The 16,167-nt window shown below is 37.7% G+C and overlaps 1 protein-coding gene across 1 annotated transcript in view; it reads right to left on the reverse strand.

Annotated features, from left to right (window-relative positions):
- Positions 1–12,122, reverse strand: part of PDE5A (phosphodiesterase 5A) — a 76,594-nt gene extending 64,472 nt beyond the window's left edge. The window contains exon 1 of the mRNA XM_072406820.1: positions 11,924–12,122. Within this exon, the coding sequence (XP_072262921.1) occupies positions 11,924–12,030 (107 nt within the window). The 5' untranslated portion in view covers positions 12,031–12,122. The remainder of the gene's footprint in view (positions 1–11,923) is intronic.
- Between the last annotated feature and the right edge of the window lie 4,045 nt (positions 12,123–16,167).

Raw genomic sequence — 16,167 nt, forward strand, 5'->3', positions numbered from 1 at the left:
GGGGGTGCTGCTGAAACACAAGACAGTCTGTGGTAATGTGACATGCAGCCATCTTGATTGGTAATTTTGTTGCATATAAGCCAGACAGTATGCTGCTGAGAGAAAAACATTCTGGTTTTATTTCCTGTGATGATAATTATGTAATATGATAAACCCAAACGGGAAAGAGCCTGCACAAAAAAAATGTCATTTTAAATGTATGCATAGGGTTGCAGTAATTTAGAATGTAGTCCAGCCTATGCAGATCTAAACTGATGTCTTTGAGTTCAGTGCCCCAGCTAGTTTATATAATGACAGTGTTATTTCAGGTTTTTGCAATTCCCATGGGGATATTAAAGGACAAATGTGCTAATCATGAAAAATCTGGACTTCTCTCCAAAAGATGACCTCACTGTGTACAGCAATATTCTGTGGGAAGAAGGGTACATACAGGAACACTTGTGACATCATTTAACCACTTGGTTGCATGGCCTCTTCTAGTTAATATTTGTAAACATTGGGGGACTAAGTATTATCTTTTATCAATTAAAAGTATGAACACCATCATTTAAATGTAAAGACTGCCAACAAAACATGTAGAGTATATACCGGTATTTAAAAAAAATTTTGTTTATGCGTTTTACAGTTCCATATACACATTGAGAAAGTCACATTTGCTCAGATTACATAAACAGACCCTGCTTCCTGTTGATTCTGACAAGGTCTGTCTGATTGAAGCAATAAACTTCAATGATGTCACATACCTGCAATGTATCTGGTAGTCAGAGACCATGACATCTTTGACTAGAGTGTAAACTAGCCAAGTCATCTGACATATGTCATAGCTATATATGTGAATTGTAATGTGGATCAGCATTATTGTATATTAGTAAGTGCCTTAAGTCATAGGATGGCTGTATATACGTCCACTGCATGTCAGCAGCACTTGTAACCGGGTTTCAGGGGCTGTCAAGTCATGTTAAAGCTCCACTTACACTCAATTCTAATATTACAAAATACTGATTTGTTTAGGTCTGCTTATAATTTTTTTCACACAACCCAGGATTCACACATTTTCTAATTAAATCCAAATAAAGAAATCTTCAGTGAAAAACTTTTAAAAATTCACCCCTTAAAAGTAAGTTTTTTTAAGGCTGTCATGCCTTCAAACTAACCAAATTATGGTCATTAACTGCATGGAAAAGCATTGTCCTTATTTTAGCTTCTATATTAATAGGCAACAAGTGTTTTAAACACAGAGCACTGGTAAATTAAAAGGGCTTAAAATTGGTTGGCTTGGAATTTTCCATTTTTCATGGGGCTATTTAACTATTTACTTTATAATCCATGTGCATGGCACACACTTGGGGTTGTTGTACTAAAGGAGAATGTTCATTATTCAACAGTTTAGTTTGTAATATTCAGTTTTCATTTAGATCTTTCTCCTTTCCTGAACATGCAAACAAGTACAAGGAAATAAAGAAAAAAAATTGTTTTTCCGGTTAAGCAAATCATTTATACCTTAGCTTTTACTTAAGATTCCAGAATGATTGTCAATGTAATCTGTTCAAGTTAGGATAAAAGATATATATTATATTATATTCGTAAAACTCTAAACAGTCTACTTTCTATTTTATTGGATCTATAAGGCAGTCCTATATATCTACAAAAAACAAATCCAAATTTTCAAGTCCACACCTATTACACTTTGCTTGATAATTACAGCTAAAAATTTTAAATAAATGACTTATACGTAAATAGAAAGAAATTGCTGTCACCATCTGAAGGTAATTTACTATGGGTGTAATGATGTGAAGTATTTTTTACCCGTACTATGGTGTCAAGTTGGCTGATCGATTGCATTTTATTACAGTACTTAATGGTTTTGGTCTGCACATTTTATTTATGTCTGTCCACAAGTATAATCATCCATAATTTTGATGTAAAAAGTCTTGTAAAGTGACACTGTAGACATTGTTTCCAGCAATTTATTTGTTAAAGCAATTTATGTAACAGTTGTTCAGTGACTGTCAATTTTTTTTCTATGAAAATAGCGAAATAAAAAAGTCACATTTGTCTAAGACAGGAAATAAATGATTATTTGCTAAAGCTGTGATAATATGTTGTTTGTACTTGTCAGCTTTTTTTAGAATACGTTCCCTGTGGTTACACATTGAAGAAGGTTATTTAAAGTTATTTACACACTGAAAAAATGTGAACACAGCAATAAATGTTTAGTCCTCCACAAGGGAGCATTATTCCTCATATTAGATGTAAAATCGGATTTAATCTGCTGGATCTAGCCATAGCATGCAATAATAAAACTAGGGAAAAAAACGCATGGACTACGCAAGGATGAATTACTAAAATTAAATTACAGCTTGAAATACTGAGTAATCCAAGTTAAAATGCACAGAAGGGAGTCACAGATAAGAAATTACAACACCCAAGTCATTTCCTCCAGCAATCAACTATATTAAAAGGAAATGCTCATTAAAAAAAGGAATGTCTTTACCAAACAAAACTGACTGCAAATTGAAAACAGGTTGTGCAATTTCTTACTACTCATTATTTTGGTCATTTCATCACTGTCTCCGAACCAACCTGAACCCCTAACATGACTTATGTATGTCCTTTATTGTGTGATTTTTTTTTTTTATCCAGCAGACTAAAGTTGTAGTGCTTAATTCCAAAGGCTGACTGTGTGTGGAGGTAAATATAAAAAAAAAATCTGGAATTTTCGAAAATCCGACACTCCTCAGGACTGGAGGTTGCCGGATTTTTGAATGTCAACTTGTACTATACAGAAAATATATATACAGAAAAACCTAACTCATATAAATATTTGATATATTCTCCAATTGCCTAAAACAGCATCACCTACACACAGTTTTTAAGAAACTTAGCAGGTAGATTGTTCCAAACATCTAAGAGAACTAACCTAGGTCCTGCTCAGGGACAGATTTAGAGTGGGGCAATCTAGGCAATTGCCCCAGTCCCCACCCCCTTCTCCAGGACCCAGGTTGACATCATGGTTGAGTGACCAGAGAAGTTGAATGCTGTGTAGTTTGTTCTTCATATTTACCCATGGCCCCCAGCACATATGTGCTATACCATTTTTCCAGGATTGATTGCCCCTTTTTTACTATGGACAGTTCTTTGTGACTTTGGCTGTATGATTGGGATCATTGTCCCACTGAAAAAGTAATTGGGACTGAAAATATAACTTTCTGATGGTTTTGCACAACAGATAAATGTTTGTAGTTTTTTGCACTGAGGAGCACATTAGCTCAGCACCCAGACTGGCTATAAATCAATGTTTGGGGTTTATTCTGGACACTAAGACCGACAGCAATGTTCAGGGTCTAGTTTGAACACACAGACTGACTGTAGTCAACATTTAGGGTCTAGTCTGGTCTAGTCAGAATTATTCTTGTCACAATTAGCAAACTAAATATTACAGCAGGCTTTCACTCATCTGGATGTTATTGTGACCTCATATGTATAAAGCCAGTCACTATAAATGATGTTGTACACCTTGAAAATATAATGCAGTGAGGTGGATTTTTGTTTTATAAGACATTAGGACATACATTTTATCATCAGTAAATTCACCCGTGAGGAAGTCAATGCACCCATTACTGGAGAGTATGTATAAGGACCAGAATTGGATGCATAGGGACTGTAGGGGATAAGCAGAACTGAGATTCAAGTGTTTATGATACACAGTATACTTGTAAACTAAAATGCCGTTCAGTTATGGCTTTCTAGTACTAACAGTGGGTGAAAAATGTATATACCTGAGTAAAATCTATGCAAAAAAAACATGGACAGGAATTTTGATAACACAACAGCACTGCTAAATTGTCAACAGATCACAACTTGCATACTGTGCCGGTGGCCTGGAAAAAATGGTATTGGCTGCCAGGTTTGTTACAAACACAGCCAAGCAGGTGATATAAATGTGTCTACATGAGTAAGAGGTTTATGAGAAAATATACAAGGTATCACAAAGTTAACAAATAAAGAAGAACAAATATGTATCTTATTTATAGTAATTAAGTGGAACCCCAACCTCAGCAGTTTTTCCTCCGCTTCTGCCTCTGGTACTTCACAGAAAACAGTGCTGCTCATAATTGTCCCTTTCCCATCTTTGTGGTTCTACATTTTTATGGAAGAGCATTGCAGCATGCACTCTTGTTTTTGATCACAAGGAAAGCAGTGCCAAATGGTAGAACATGCGCTGCATTTCTAACATATGTTGTCTAGTATACCAACGTTTTTAACTCCTGTGCAACACACAACATTTTTCTTTCATTTTTTCTTTCTCAATCTCTACCCCTCTATAAAGCTAAAATGAGAAACAATATGGAAGGACAAAGCAAGAATAAAATTATTTAGAAAAGTATAATTATCATGCATTATATTAGAAGGCTGATATATTGAATGAGAAGAAATATCTGCTGCTCTCCTTTGAGTAATGCAATAGCCCAAACAAGAATAGTAAAAGTAAAAACGTTGAGGATAGTAAGTAGACGTTCCCACTACTGGGTTGCCTAAATGTGTTCCTTTCCAGGTGTGCTTTAATGCACAGTGAACAGTATATATGTGTTGATGTCCATTGTTAATGGCACCCCAAACTAACCTTAGCAACATACAAGTTAATGGCATGTGTGCTGGAATGAGGTGCACTTTAAAAAATGCAGCAAGCATTCATTACTTCTGTGTGTGATACGGTGCGTTTGGAAGTCCATTTAAAGCTAATGTTTTCTGTTAGCCAGTCCTCTATAATAAGTTGCTCAGAGGCTTTTTAGAACACGGTTCTACAACAATACATGTGCTGGCTATTTGTTGGGAACCAACTAATGGGCACCTTGCCTGTCTGTGCCCCGACAAACAGATATTTTGTTTGTTTAATGCTATGGACTTGCTATACAAAGTCTTCCTGCATTGAGCTGTATTAAGAGCAAGACAAATCTGCTGAGATATATATTAGACAAAGCCATTCAAATCATTCCACTTTGCCCATGATCCAGATGTGTGCCCAGAACTAACACACACAGCCTAACTTTAAAGTGCCACTTATTTCAAACCACATACCGACTGTAACACCATGAAACAGGGGTGCTCAGTGCTGTGTGGGAGGATGAACTTGTAGGTAATTGTCTATGCTGTCAGACAAATTGTCTTGTTTCGTGTTTTGTTCTAACTCCACTCCCACCAGGTGAACATCTGCAAGGCTTAACACTAAAACAAGACAAAAAGAGAGTGAGTCTCTGTACAGTGGGACAATGTATAAATTCAGAACTCCTAATCTACATGCTTGTTTCAAATCAGTGGCTTAGAAAGCTATGAAACTATTGGATTCTTAGTACAGCTGATTGACACCTTGTAGGGGATGTCTAGACTAAGTACATGATGCCTAAACTACATAGTAGTGAGATTGTGGAATAGTACATTGCTGGGTCATTGTACTACTTTATCCACAGCCCATGGGTAAGGTGTATGTCCATCTAAAACTGGTATCTGTATTAGGGATAGATTGAGGAAGGGTTAGAGCCCCAGCAGATGTGGCTCCAATGAGGCTGTGTTAGAAAGATTTATCCCCATTTTCTGATAAAAAAAATGTTTTACCAGACAGGAAGTGAGGGAAAACTCCAATAGTAACAGGCAGTAGGGGAGGAACTACAGGAGATCTTTAGCTCACCTAAATTTGTAGCAGAATCTGTAAGTATTTGTCTGCACTTATAAAATGTAACAAAACACCTAACATGGTATAGTTAGGAGACCACAGAAGAACTTGCTGAAATATGAAAAAAATTGCAGCCACCACATCTAAAGTGCTAAACTGCAATACATAAAAAAAGTTGGTTTGGGGGTTTTGATATTCCAAAACTTTTGACTGTTACCTCATCTGCATATATTTAATGTAAATGTTTTGCAAAAAGGGCAGATTTTTGTAAGGAGCTTTCCTTATGATAAACTAATACAAATCTTAATTGAAAATAAGCTCTACAACTAAAATATATAGTATATGTAAAGAGTGAGAGCCAGAGTGAGAAAGACACCCCATTCCCATGAATGAGAACATTGTCAGGAATGTGTTGCAACACTTTAGAATCGCTTCTAACATATAGAATGAAACTTTGTAACTCCTTTAAATTAAATTAAAATTCCCGTCATCATCAATTTAAATCACCACCTATTAAGCTGTTAGCCTTAAAACTGCTATAACTTTTTATACAGAGACTGTGTTAGAGATTTTGTTCCATAAAAATACTATTCAGCTGCTGCCTCTGGGATTCATCTATGTATATTTACCTCTGACTACTGTACTGCACAGCAAATTAAGGTGACCTAAGGTACTCCAATCATACTCACTTACCTTTCTACACACAGGTGTACTATCAAGGTACAGGGTATAAAAGAGTAAATCTGGTGAATCCTAATTTACAGTCTTTATTTTTACTTTGCCTGATTACAAGCATGCAAATTTTTCTGATCTGTGGTGGGCGCTCATTTCATTTATCAGTCATGATTTCACCACTACTGTGAAATTATTATTCCAAGAACATGCATATAGATGCACATATTCTAAAACTTGATTTATAAAAAGAAAAAAAAATGTAAAAAATATCGGGTTTATAAACAGATTTACTTGTCTTCATTTAGAGGATGTTACACTGTATAACCTAATTTTTCTCCATTTTAAACATTGCCAACATTTAAAGAGTTTCTTATCATTAATAAACAGTATTTATTTGGCTACAACATATTACGCAGCGCAGTACATTAAATAGGAGTTGCAAATGACAGACACAGGAGGAGGAGAGGTCCCTGCCCAAAAGAGCTTACAATCTGTGATTAATGGCAGTGCTATGGATGAAGAGGTTGGCATATTGTGAATTTCACTGTAATCACCAATGTTCTGCCAAGTCGTAGGTTCTCACCCTGAACTTATCCATACCCCAAACCTTAACTCCTATCTACCCCCTAAATTTACCCCAAACATAAACCCTATTTCATAACACTAAAATGTGACCCATTTCCTGGAAAAGGAACCTTAGCACTCCTAACATCACCACTTACTGATAAATCCATTCCCTGCCTATAATGTGATCCCTTGATATAACAATTAAACTCCACACCCTAAACTTAACTTCAATTTAACCATTAGCAACAAAATAAAATTATCATCTGAATGATTCCCCTTTTTACCCTGCACCAAATCATACCATGCCTATATTATTTACAACAATGAAAACCAACTGCTTTATCAAAATGAATCCAGCAACGGGCTCCGTGAAAAACATGGTAATAATACTGTTAATTGTCTGGATAAAATTTAAATGACAAATGTTTTTGCAATACTTAAGAGGCGCTGGTTGGCAGTCCTGCAGCAATTCCTCTATATGGTTCCTGATGTCAGATCCCCACTTGGAAGAGAACCAAGATTAGGGTTGGCACAAGTACATTGAACTGTTAGTACCAGGTGCACTGTGCACAAAACAGAGCTCTCCTCCTTCTGTGAGCCTTTGGTTTAATAATTGTTAAATAGTTCTCAGTAAAATCAAATAACTTTAGAGACTGGAGGTGGCCTCATTTTAACTCAGCAGTAAACACTGTACTACAATCAAATCTATACGTATTCCCTTTGGCAATAAATACTCTGCAACCACTCATGACATTTCTGACTTTTGAAACATTTTGTGCTTCAATGAACTAGTCCACCACTACCCTACATTCCACTATCAAGATGATGGAGCAAAAGGTGCAAAGTATACAATAGCTCTTTCCTTTAATCAGGGTCCAGGTAAGGTGTATTTGTTTTTTCATTTCCACTCTGACTAGATCTTTATGAAGAACACATTCCATCATGCAGCTCCTAAATACCTAGCCTTTAGCATCAACGCCTGTGTTTACACATAGTGTAATTATAAGTCCATTAAACCTAGACAAAAAAGCTTCAGAACTGTCAGAATGCTAATTATAACTTTCACATGTGTGAGCTCACACCTGCAAAGGAAAAAGACATATCTGACATGTGTAAAACTTTGCCGAGCGTCCTTTTTTTGCTATGTTACTTTCCATCCTAGGTAAATGGGAGAAAATAAGTTACTAAAAAAACAGTTGTGTTTTCTTCTGTTTACTGGACAGGAAGTCCATTGCGTATCTGAAAATGCTGCTCATTACTATATTCAGCATGTAAATGCCCTGAATATTTGATATATTTGTGCATGGTAATAAACCCCTTTTAAGAAATATAATTAGGAATCCTTTAAGTTACACATAGCCTATAATAATATTTTGCAATATGGCACTTTTTTATCTGCATGACTCTCGTGAAAACATTTGCTCGCATCTCCTTCAGGAATAGTAGGGGCTGCACTATGAAATTCAATAGGATGTTTAGTTCTCAGTAAAATCAAATAACTTTAGAGACTGGAGGTGGCCTCATTTTAACTCAGCAGTAAACACTGTACTACAATCAAATCTATACGTATTCCCTTTGGCAATAAATACTCTGCAACCACTCATGACATTTCTGACTTTTGAAACATTTTGTGCTTCAATGAACTAGTCCACCACTACCCTACATTCCACTATCAAGATGATGGAGCAAAAGGTGCAAAGTATACAATAGCTCTTTCCTTTAATCAGGGTCCAGGTAAGGTGTATTTGTTTTTTCATTTCCACTCTGACTAGATCTTTATGAAGAACACATTCCATCATGCAGCTCCTAAATACCTAGCCTTTAGCATCAACGCCTGTGTTTACACATAGTGTAATTATAAGTCCATTAAACCTAGACAAAAAAGCTTCAGAACTGTCAGAATGCTAATTATAACTTTCACATGTGTGAGCTCACACCTGCAAAGGAAAAAGACATATCTGACATGTGTAAAACTTTGCCGAGCGTCCTTTTTTTGCTATGTTACTTTCCATCCTAGGTAAATGGGAGAAAATAAGTTACTAAAAAAACAGTTGTGTTTTCTTCTGTTTACTGGACAGGAAGTCCATTGCGTATCTGAAAATGCTGCTCATTACTATATTCAGCATGTAAATGCCCTGAATATTTGATATATTTGTGCATGGTAATAAACCCCTTTTAAGAAATATAATTAGGAATCCTTTAAGTTACACATAGCCTATAATAATATTTTGCAATATGGCACTTTTTTATCTGCATGACTCTCGTGAAAACATTTGCTCGCATCTCCTTCAGGAATAGTAGGGGCTGCACTATGAAATTCAATAGGATGTTTTTTTCTTATGTTTAGTAGTATAGGAGCCTGGCACAGATGGTTTTAGGGAAGCAGGTGGTTGAAATGGTTGCTTTACTAATGTTAGTCAATAATTAATCTGATCTTGTCAGAGCAATCTCTCTGACAATCTGATCTTTCCTCTTGCATACTACACAGGCATGCAAAATGATCTGTGCATGTTTTCGCTGTTGCAGATGTGCAAGTGAACAGAAGCTTTTGCAGGACAATTTAAAAACCATTAGCTGGCTCTTTCAAAATCTGTTACTGCCTGGGGAGATGTAGTGCATCGATTGCTCATAAATACCCCTGCCCCAAAATAAGGACATTTATTAAAAAGAACACTCAGCCTTAAATGTCACTGTAGTCCAATGAAAATAAATCTAATCTTTAATGAAACAAATGCAAACTGCTAGCTGAAAAGTTCCAAACATTATCTAATATTACTCTAAACTGCATTTATTTAAAGTAATTATTCTAAAAAGTTTCTTTTGATGTTTTTTGTGTGTTGTTAGGTCACCAAAACTACAACTAGGATTTTGTTTTTGTTGCTTTAAAAACCTATTTCCATCAGTAAACTCTTCAATCTTCAAAAAACAAGGGAAGTGGACTGTTATTCCAGTCTACCAACAACTTGTATCCAGCAGTTAATCTGTTACATATTGGTTGCGTGGTTACAAGTTAAATCTTGGCAGCATGATGGGGTTATTATTCAGACTTCTAATGAAATCTCAGTGACAATCAAAAGGTGTTTTTGAAGCTGGCCATGCACATATGTTATTTATATTATTGTAGTTCTGGAGCAATCCCTTCTTCAGTGATTTCCCTGTGCAGGCTGTGAAAAAGGAAAGCTCTTCTTGTGTGGGTTACTTGGAAACAAAGCATATCCCAACTTCTCTTTCCTCTCCTTATTAGGACACAATAACCCACTCCGCACTGTCACCAGGGTCTGATCACTGCACTTCATGGGCTTCAGCGGGGAAAGCACAACACACTCTGCACATACAATGAACACTGTATTATCTATTATTATTATTATTATTATTATCAATAAACAGGATTTATATAGCGCCAACATATTACGCAGCGCTGTACATTAAATAGGGATCTATCTATCTATCTATCTTTCTATCTCATTATGATGGCTGCAAACAAGGGGCAGATGCTATTAAAAAGCAATGTTCTATATATCCATCATGAATCTATGTATTGCAGTATGACGGCTGTAAGTAAGCAGGATAACCCCTTGACAAACTTTATTTCTAACAAAATATGGTATATATTTATTTCATATTTATCATATCTATCCATCTGTTCTTCTATCTAGACATCCATTATTTAATGTACAGCGCTGCATAATATGTTGGCACTATATAAATCATGTATATTAATATTAATCTATCAATCCCTCTATCTGTCCAATTATCCAACCATCCCTCTATCTATCCATCCATCTACCTGTCTATCTGTCCATCCATATATCCATCTACCTGTCTGTCTGTCTGTCTGTCTATCTATCCATCCATCTACCTGTCTGTCTATTTATCTATCTAACTATTTATCTATCCTCTATCTAATGCTTGCTATGATTGATCTGACTTCCAATCAATGTTACCATCATCTAAACAAAATATCAATCTAACACAAACCATGCTTGCATTTCCAACACAATGGTTAAGCAGTCACCGTTGTTGGATGTGATATTTGTATGGATGGTTATAGTTGCAGAGTGCAGGGTAGCACAGATAGTAAGTGATGCAGGCAGCAGATGGTGAGAGGAGGATGACAGCAGTAATATGCAGAGGGAGCAGCGGAGAAGTGAGGATACAGCATTATTATGCGAAAGGAGCAGCAGAGGAGTGAACATACAGCAGTTATATGGACAAGGAGCAGCAGATGAGTGAACATACAGCAGTAATGTGTAGAAGGAGCAGCAGAGGAGTGAACATACAGCTGTAACATATAAAAGGAGCAGCGGAGGAGTGAACATACAGCGGTAATATGTAGAGGGAGCAGCAGATGAGTGAACATACAGCAGTAATGTAATATGTAGAGGGAGCAGCAGAGGAGTGAACATACAGCAGTAGCAGGTCAGGTCCCTGGCATGGGAAGAGGCTGCTCGGGGTACTCACAGTACTTACTGTAGAGTGCAGCGCACATGCGCAGTGCTGTTGTCTGTAGTGAGTGTTGCGGGGCCCCAGTCGTTAGGTTGGGCCCCGGGGTTCTCCCTGAGTGCTGTGTGGTTGTCCCCCAGCTCCGTAGAAGCCGAGGCTTCCCCGTGCCACATTGTCCCGGGTCGGGCGGAGGGTGCACATACAATGTGGGAGCCCAGGCTGCCCTCTAACTTGCTAGCAGCATCCACCCGGCAGACGGAAGTCAGGGCAGGCTTCTCCTCAGCGCTGCTCCGTCACCCCCGTGCAGTGACTCGGGATGGGCGTGCTTCTTATTGTTATCCTCCGCTAACACAGCCCTCCAAGTCTAGCGCACTGTGTCCGGCTCACCTGTCGGCTTCTCCAGCAAAGTATCAGCGTGCCCCCCATGGTCCCCTGTCCCCCATATCCGCCCCATTACCCCACATGACAAGCAGCCTCGCTCCGTGCCCCCTGTGGCTCTAACATGGCCATGTGCCCAGCCAATATATCTCCAGCAGGGAGGTCACCCCGGGCAGCCAGCCTCCTTACCTCGTAGCTTTCCTCACAAAGTAGGAGTGAGTGAAGTCCAGGTGGTCGTCCAGCCAGGACTCTATGCCCTCCTGATCCGGGGCTTGCAGGCAGCAGCTGCCCTCCATGGTGTGTGAGTGAAGAGGAGGAGGAGGGGGAGGAGGACAGACACAACTCAACACAACTGTCTACACACACGACGCCCTCACTCACAACTTTGTCAGCCTGTGTCAGGGCTCATGTGTCTGTCCATGGAGACAGGAGAAGGCAGGCAGTCCCAGTCACCATCCCTCCCTCCTCCATACACAGCATGCCAGGTGAGGCTGCAGGTCTGACAGATACCTCATCCTGACACCGCCTGTCCATGGGCTAACAGAAATAACTATATACAGCAATATAAAACTACTAATATAGCAATATAAATATGGGGGGCTCACACTTGTCTGGCTCGCAAGATACTTTTTAAATGACCAAGTCAAAGTGATCTACGACAAAAAAAATGCTAAACATATATTTATTTATATATATATATATATATATATATATATATATATACTGTGTATGACACAAAAGAGACTGAAGCTAATGAGACTTTGAATGGCAGAACATTGCACAGACATTGCACTACATGACTATAGCGATAGCTACAGTTCACCTGTCATAGGAGAATGATGTGCTGCACAAGAAACCACACAGCACTGCTCCCCTCACACTGCCCTCCCTGCCTCCCTTCTCACACAGAAACACATCCCCAGCATCCCTATAAACATACAGCAGGGGGGAAGACCATCGTTTTGGGCACCCCTGATATAAATCAATATAAAACTACAAATAAATGAATAAAATTACAAATATAACAATATATATCAATAAAAAACTACAAATAAATAAAAACAATTATAAATATAATAATATATATAAATATAAAACTACAAATAAATGAATAAAATTACAAATATAACAATATATATCAATATAAAACTACTAGTAAATAAAATTACAAATATAACTATATATCAAAGTACAAATAAATAAATACAATTATAAATATATTAATATAAATTATTACAAATCTACAAATATCGAAGCACTGTGCTAAGAATGAAGTAACACTCCTTGCAATAATAAAATGCAGCCAGACCCAAAGATAAACATAAAAGTAATGTTTCTCAATCAGGGTTCCTCCAGAGGTTGCTAGGGTATTGAGTAGTTTATACCTCTCAGGTCAGTGTAAGTGACACCATTGATCTTTTTAGCTCTCTATAACTTTCTTCCCACTTTCTTCCCACTGGCCAGCAATGTAAGAGACATTCTTCCCACACATGGGGAGGACATATTGGGGTGACTACTGATCATCATCCCCTATTGTATATAATAGAAAAGACAGTCCCTACAAGCTTTGTCTTTTGTTCTGTCGCTGGAAGTGATCAACAACAATAGTTTCAAGCGACAGTTATTGATCATCCTAACATCCATGGCAACCTTTGTCAATCAGGGTTACATGGAACTCCCTGAGTTCTTCTAAAGGTTGCTTGGGGCTCTAAAAGCAGTGTCAAATGAATATCCCACCAGCACTGTTAGGCTGGGTACACAAGTGCAAAGACACCACATTGTTTACTATTACAGTTTTTTTCTATTTTTTATTTGTTTTTATTTTATTTAAATAATACTACTAAAAAAATTCTATGGGTGATAAAAAATTATCTGGCCTGGGTGTCAATATATATATATATATATATATATATATATATATATATATATATATATATTTATAATATTTATTGCTGGAAACAATTAACGACTGATCGTTCGATAATCATTAACAAAAAAAGTGCACAACGACAGCCCAAAGACACTGATAAACAAGGGGGGGGGGGGGGGGGCATGTTTCTACGAGTTCTTCAGACATGCCTAGCAATTTTGGTGACAATATTATTGTTTTCAAGGTTTGAACTTATCCTTGAACTTAGGTTAATGGAACTATGATATTTAAAAACTGTTTCTTTGGGACATGTTCCCACAGATACAGATGCTCTGACTTCAGCAATTTTGATGACAATACCTTGTTCCAGGGCTTGGAGTATAGCCAAATCAAAATGTTATCATTCATTCATACCTTTAATAGTATGTTCACCAACAAAAGACATTAAATACCTTTTTGCACATCATACCAGCTGTAATAGATTGTCACCAATGGCCTTCTGTACAGTAACAAAGGTCAACATCCATCAAGACTGCCGATAACTAGGACCATAAGGATGGATGGCCATATCTCTTACAGTCCAGACTACCTGTTGCATGGGATTAAAATGTTTTTCACTTTTGACGTGAACTTGTTTTCTATTTATTGTAGGGAAACATATGAAGTTTCTTGCATGCATATTCATCTACCCTGCAATGCACACAAAACTGCGTGCGTCTTGTGCTTTACTATTGGTTCCTTCCTAATGGTAACCCTCAATGATCAATTATGCAGATAGTTGGAGGGAGCAGTTTAGGATTTCTACAAACACCTCCCACCTTTCTCCCAGCTTTCTCCCTAGTCTCCTAAACATACACCATTTAGCTATTACTATGCAAGTAAATACTTACCTTCTCAGCCTCCTGCAGCTCAGCAATTAAACATTTAGTGCTGAGCTCCCCAGTCCCTTACCAAGCTAAAACATAGCATGAAGATGGAGCAGTTCTTTGTCTTTAATTTCTCTGTCACAAGTGATTAGTGCAAAGAGTTTACATACCATGTCTGATTTTCTTTATTTATATGAAAACAACACAAATTTGACTAGCAATTTAGGGAATGTATATTGTTTTCTAAATATATTTAATCTTTACTTATTTTTGAATAACCCCTAGTGAAAATGTGAACCTTGATACGGTGGCCCATTGCAGTGGTAATGCTTCCGCAATCAAAGCCAATTATAAACTTATATTGCGATGGTACATGGTGCCACACTGCATGCAGAAATTCTCCGCTCAACTTACTAGTAGATGATGTGAGTGAGGGCATCGTGTGGGAAGACAGTTGTGGTGAGTTGTGTGTCTATCCTCCAACTCCCTCCTCTTCACTCACACACCATGGAGGCCAGGTGCCGCCCACAAGCCCTTCATTTTTGGTGGGAGTTTCCCCAAGATTAGAAGATACTGAATATTGATAGATTAATTGACCAACACAGTAATGGTTTGTTCGTTCCTAAAGAAACAACAGAAGCTTTACTCAATCTGCAACCCACGTTATTGTACCCCTTCACAATTTAAACTTTTTACATACCTTTTTACTGCCACCAAAATGGTGTTGGGGAAAGCTTGGTTGTCATCCACTTGGACCATGATACCCTTTTCCTTTAACTCGTTTCCTTCGTTTTTCCTTCACTTTTCCTTCCATGCTTTTCTTTCTTCTCTTGTTTTTTTTTGCACTGATTGATTAGTGAATAGATGTGAGGCTACAGGCTTCTCTAGATCTGCATGCTTCCTATTGAACTGGTAGTAGCCAGGAGAAGGAGTCAGACCTGTGGTTGCCGAGAGGGGAGTTTTCTTCTCCCCTGTCACCTCCCCTGTAATTGGAAAGTCATATCTATACTATTACCGCCCACACAGCTTTTTTTATCCAGTGAGAAAAAGTAGGATTTATGTTAGAGGCAGTGTACAGTATAATTGTTAGTATTTCTGTCCAGAATACACAAGGTTGTGTGCTATCCTTGTTTGCCTTGATGATCATTGTTAACAGGACAGAATGTGATGGGAAATCCAAAATTGCGGGATTTGCTAAATATTGAGAAGTGTATGAACAGACAGAGGGGTTGATGTTTCCATTGGTACCTGATCTCTACATCTCTCACATGTTTTACTTGGAATCTTATCTCTGGTCACGTTTTCTGCCTTGTCTGTCCTATGTTATCTACCAAAGGCACTGCATACTTCATGTGTCAGTCAGGGTATCATAGTCTCCTTGTACCTCCCTGCTGTATTGTTTGTCTGCCCAGCACTGCAGATTCTCAAACCTCTTACCCAATGTGTAACTCAGAAATTCTCTTTGCTTCCTAACATTAGCATGTCCTAGTTTACTTGTCTTTTCATCTCTGGTAACTATTGTGCCACCATTCTAGTGTGCTCTGGCTAGTCAAATATTGTGGTTAAAAAAAAGTTTGCCAAGCCAAAAAAATTTAGCTCCCCTGGTCTGTTTTTCTTCACCCATTGCTTTGTGCCATGGCTGCCCTTGTACTGCCTCATCTAATCCACTCCGGACTTTTTATGATTTATATTCTGAC

This window comes from Pyxicephalus adspersus, chromosome 3, assembly GCF_032062135.1.
Source record: "Pyxicephalus adspersus chromosome 3, UCB_Pads_2.0, whole genome shotgun sequence".
NCBI classification, from domain to species: domain Eukaryota; kingdom Metazoa; phylum Chordata; class Amphibia; order Anura; family Pyxicephalidae; genus Pyxicephalus; species Pyxicephalus adspersus.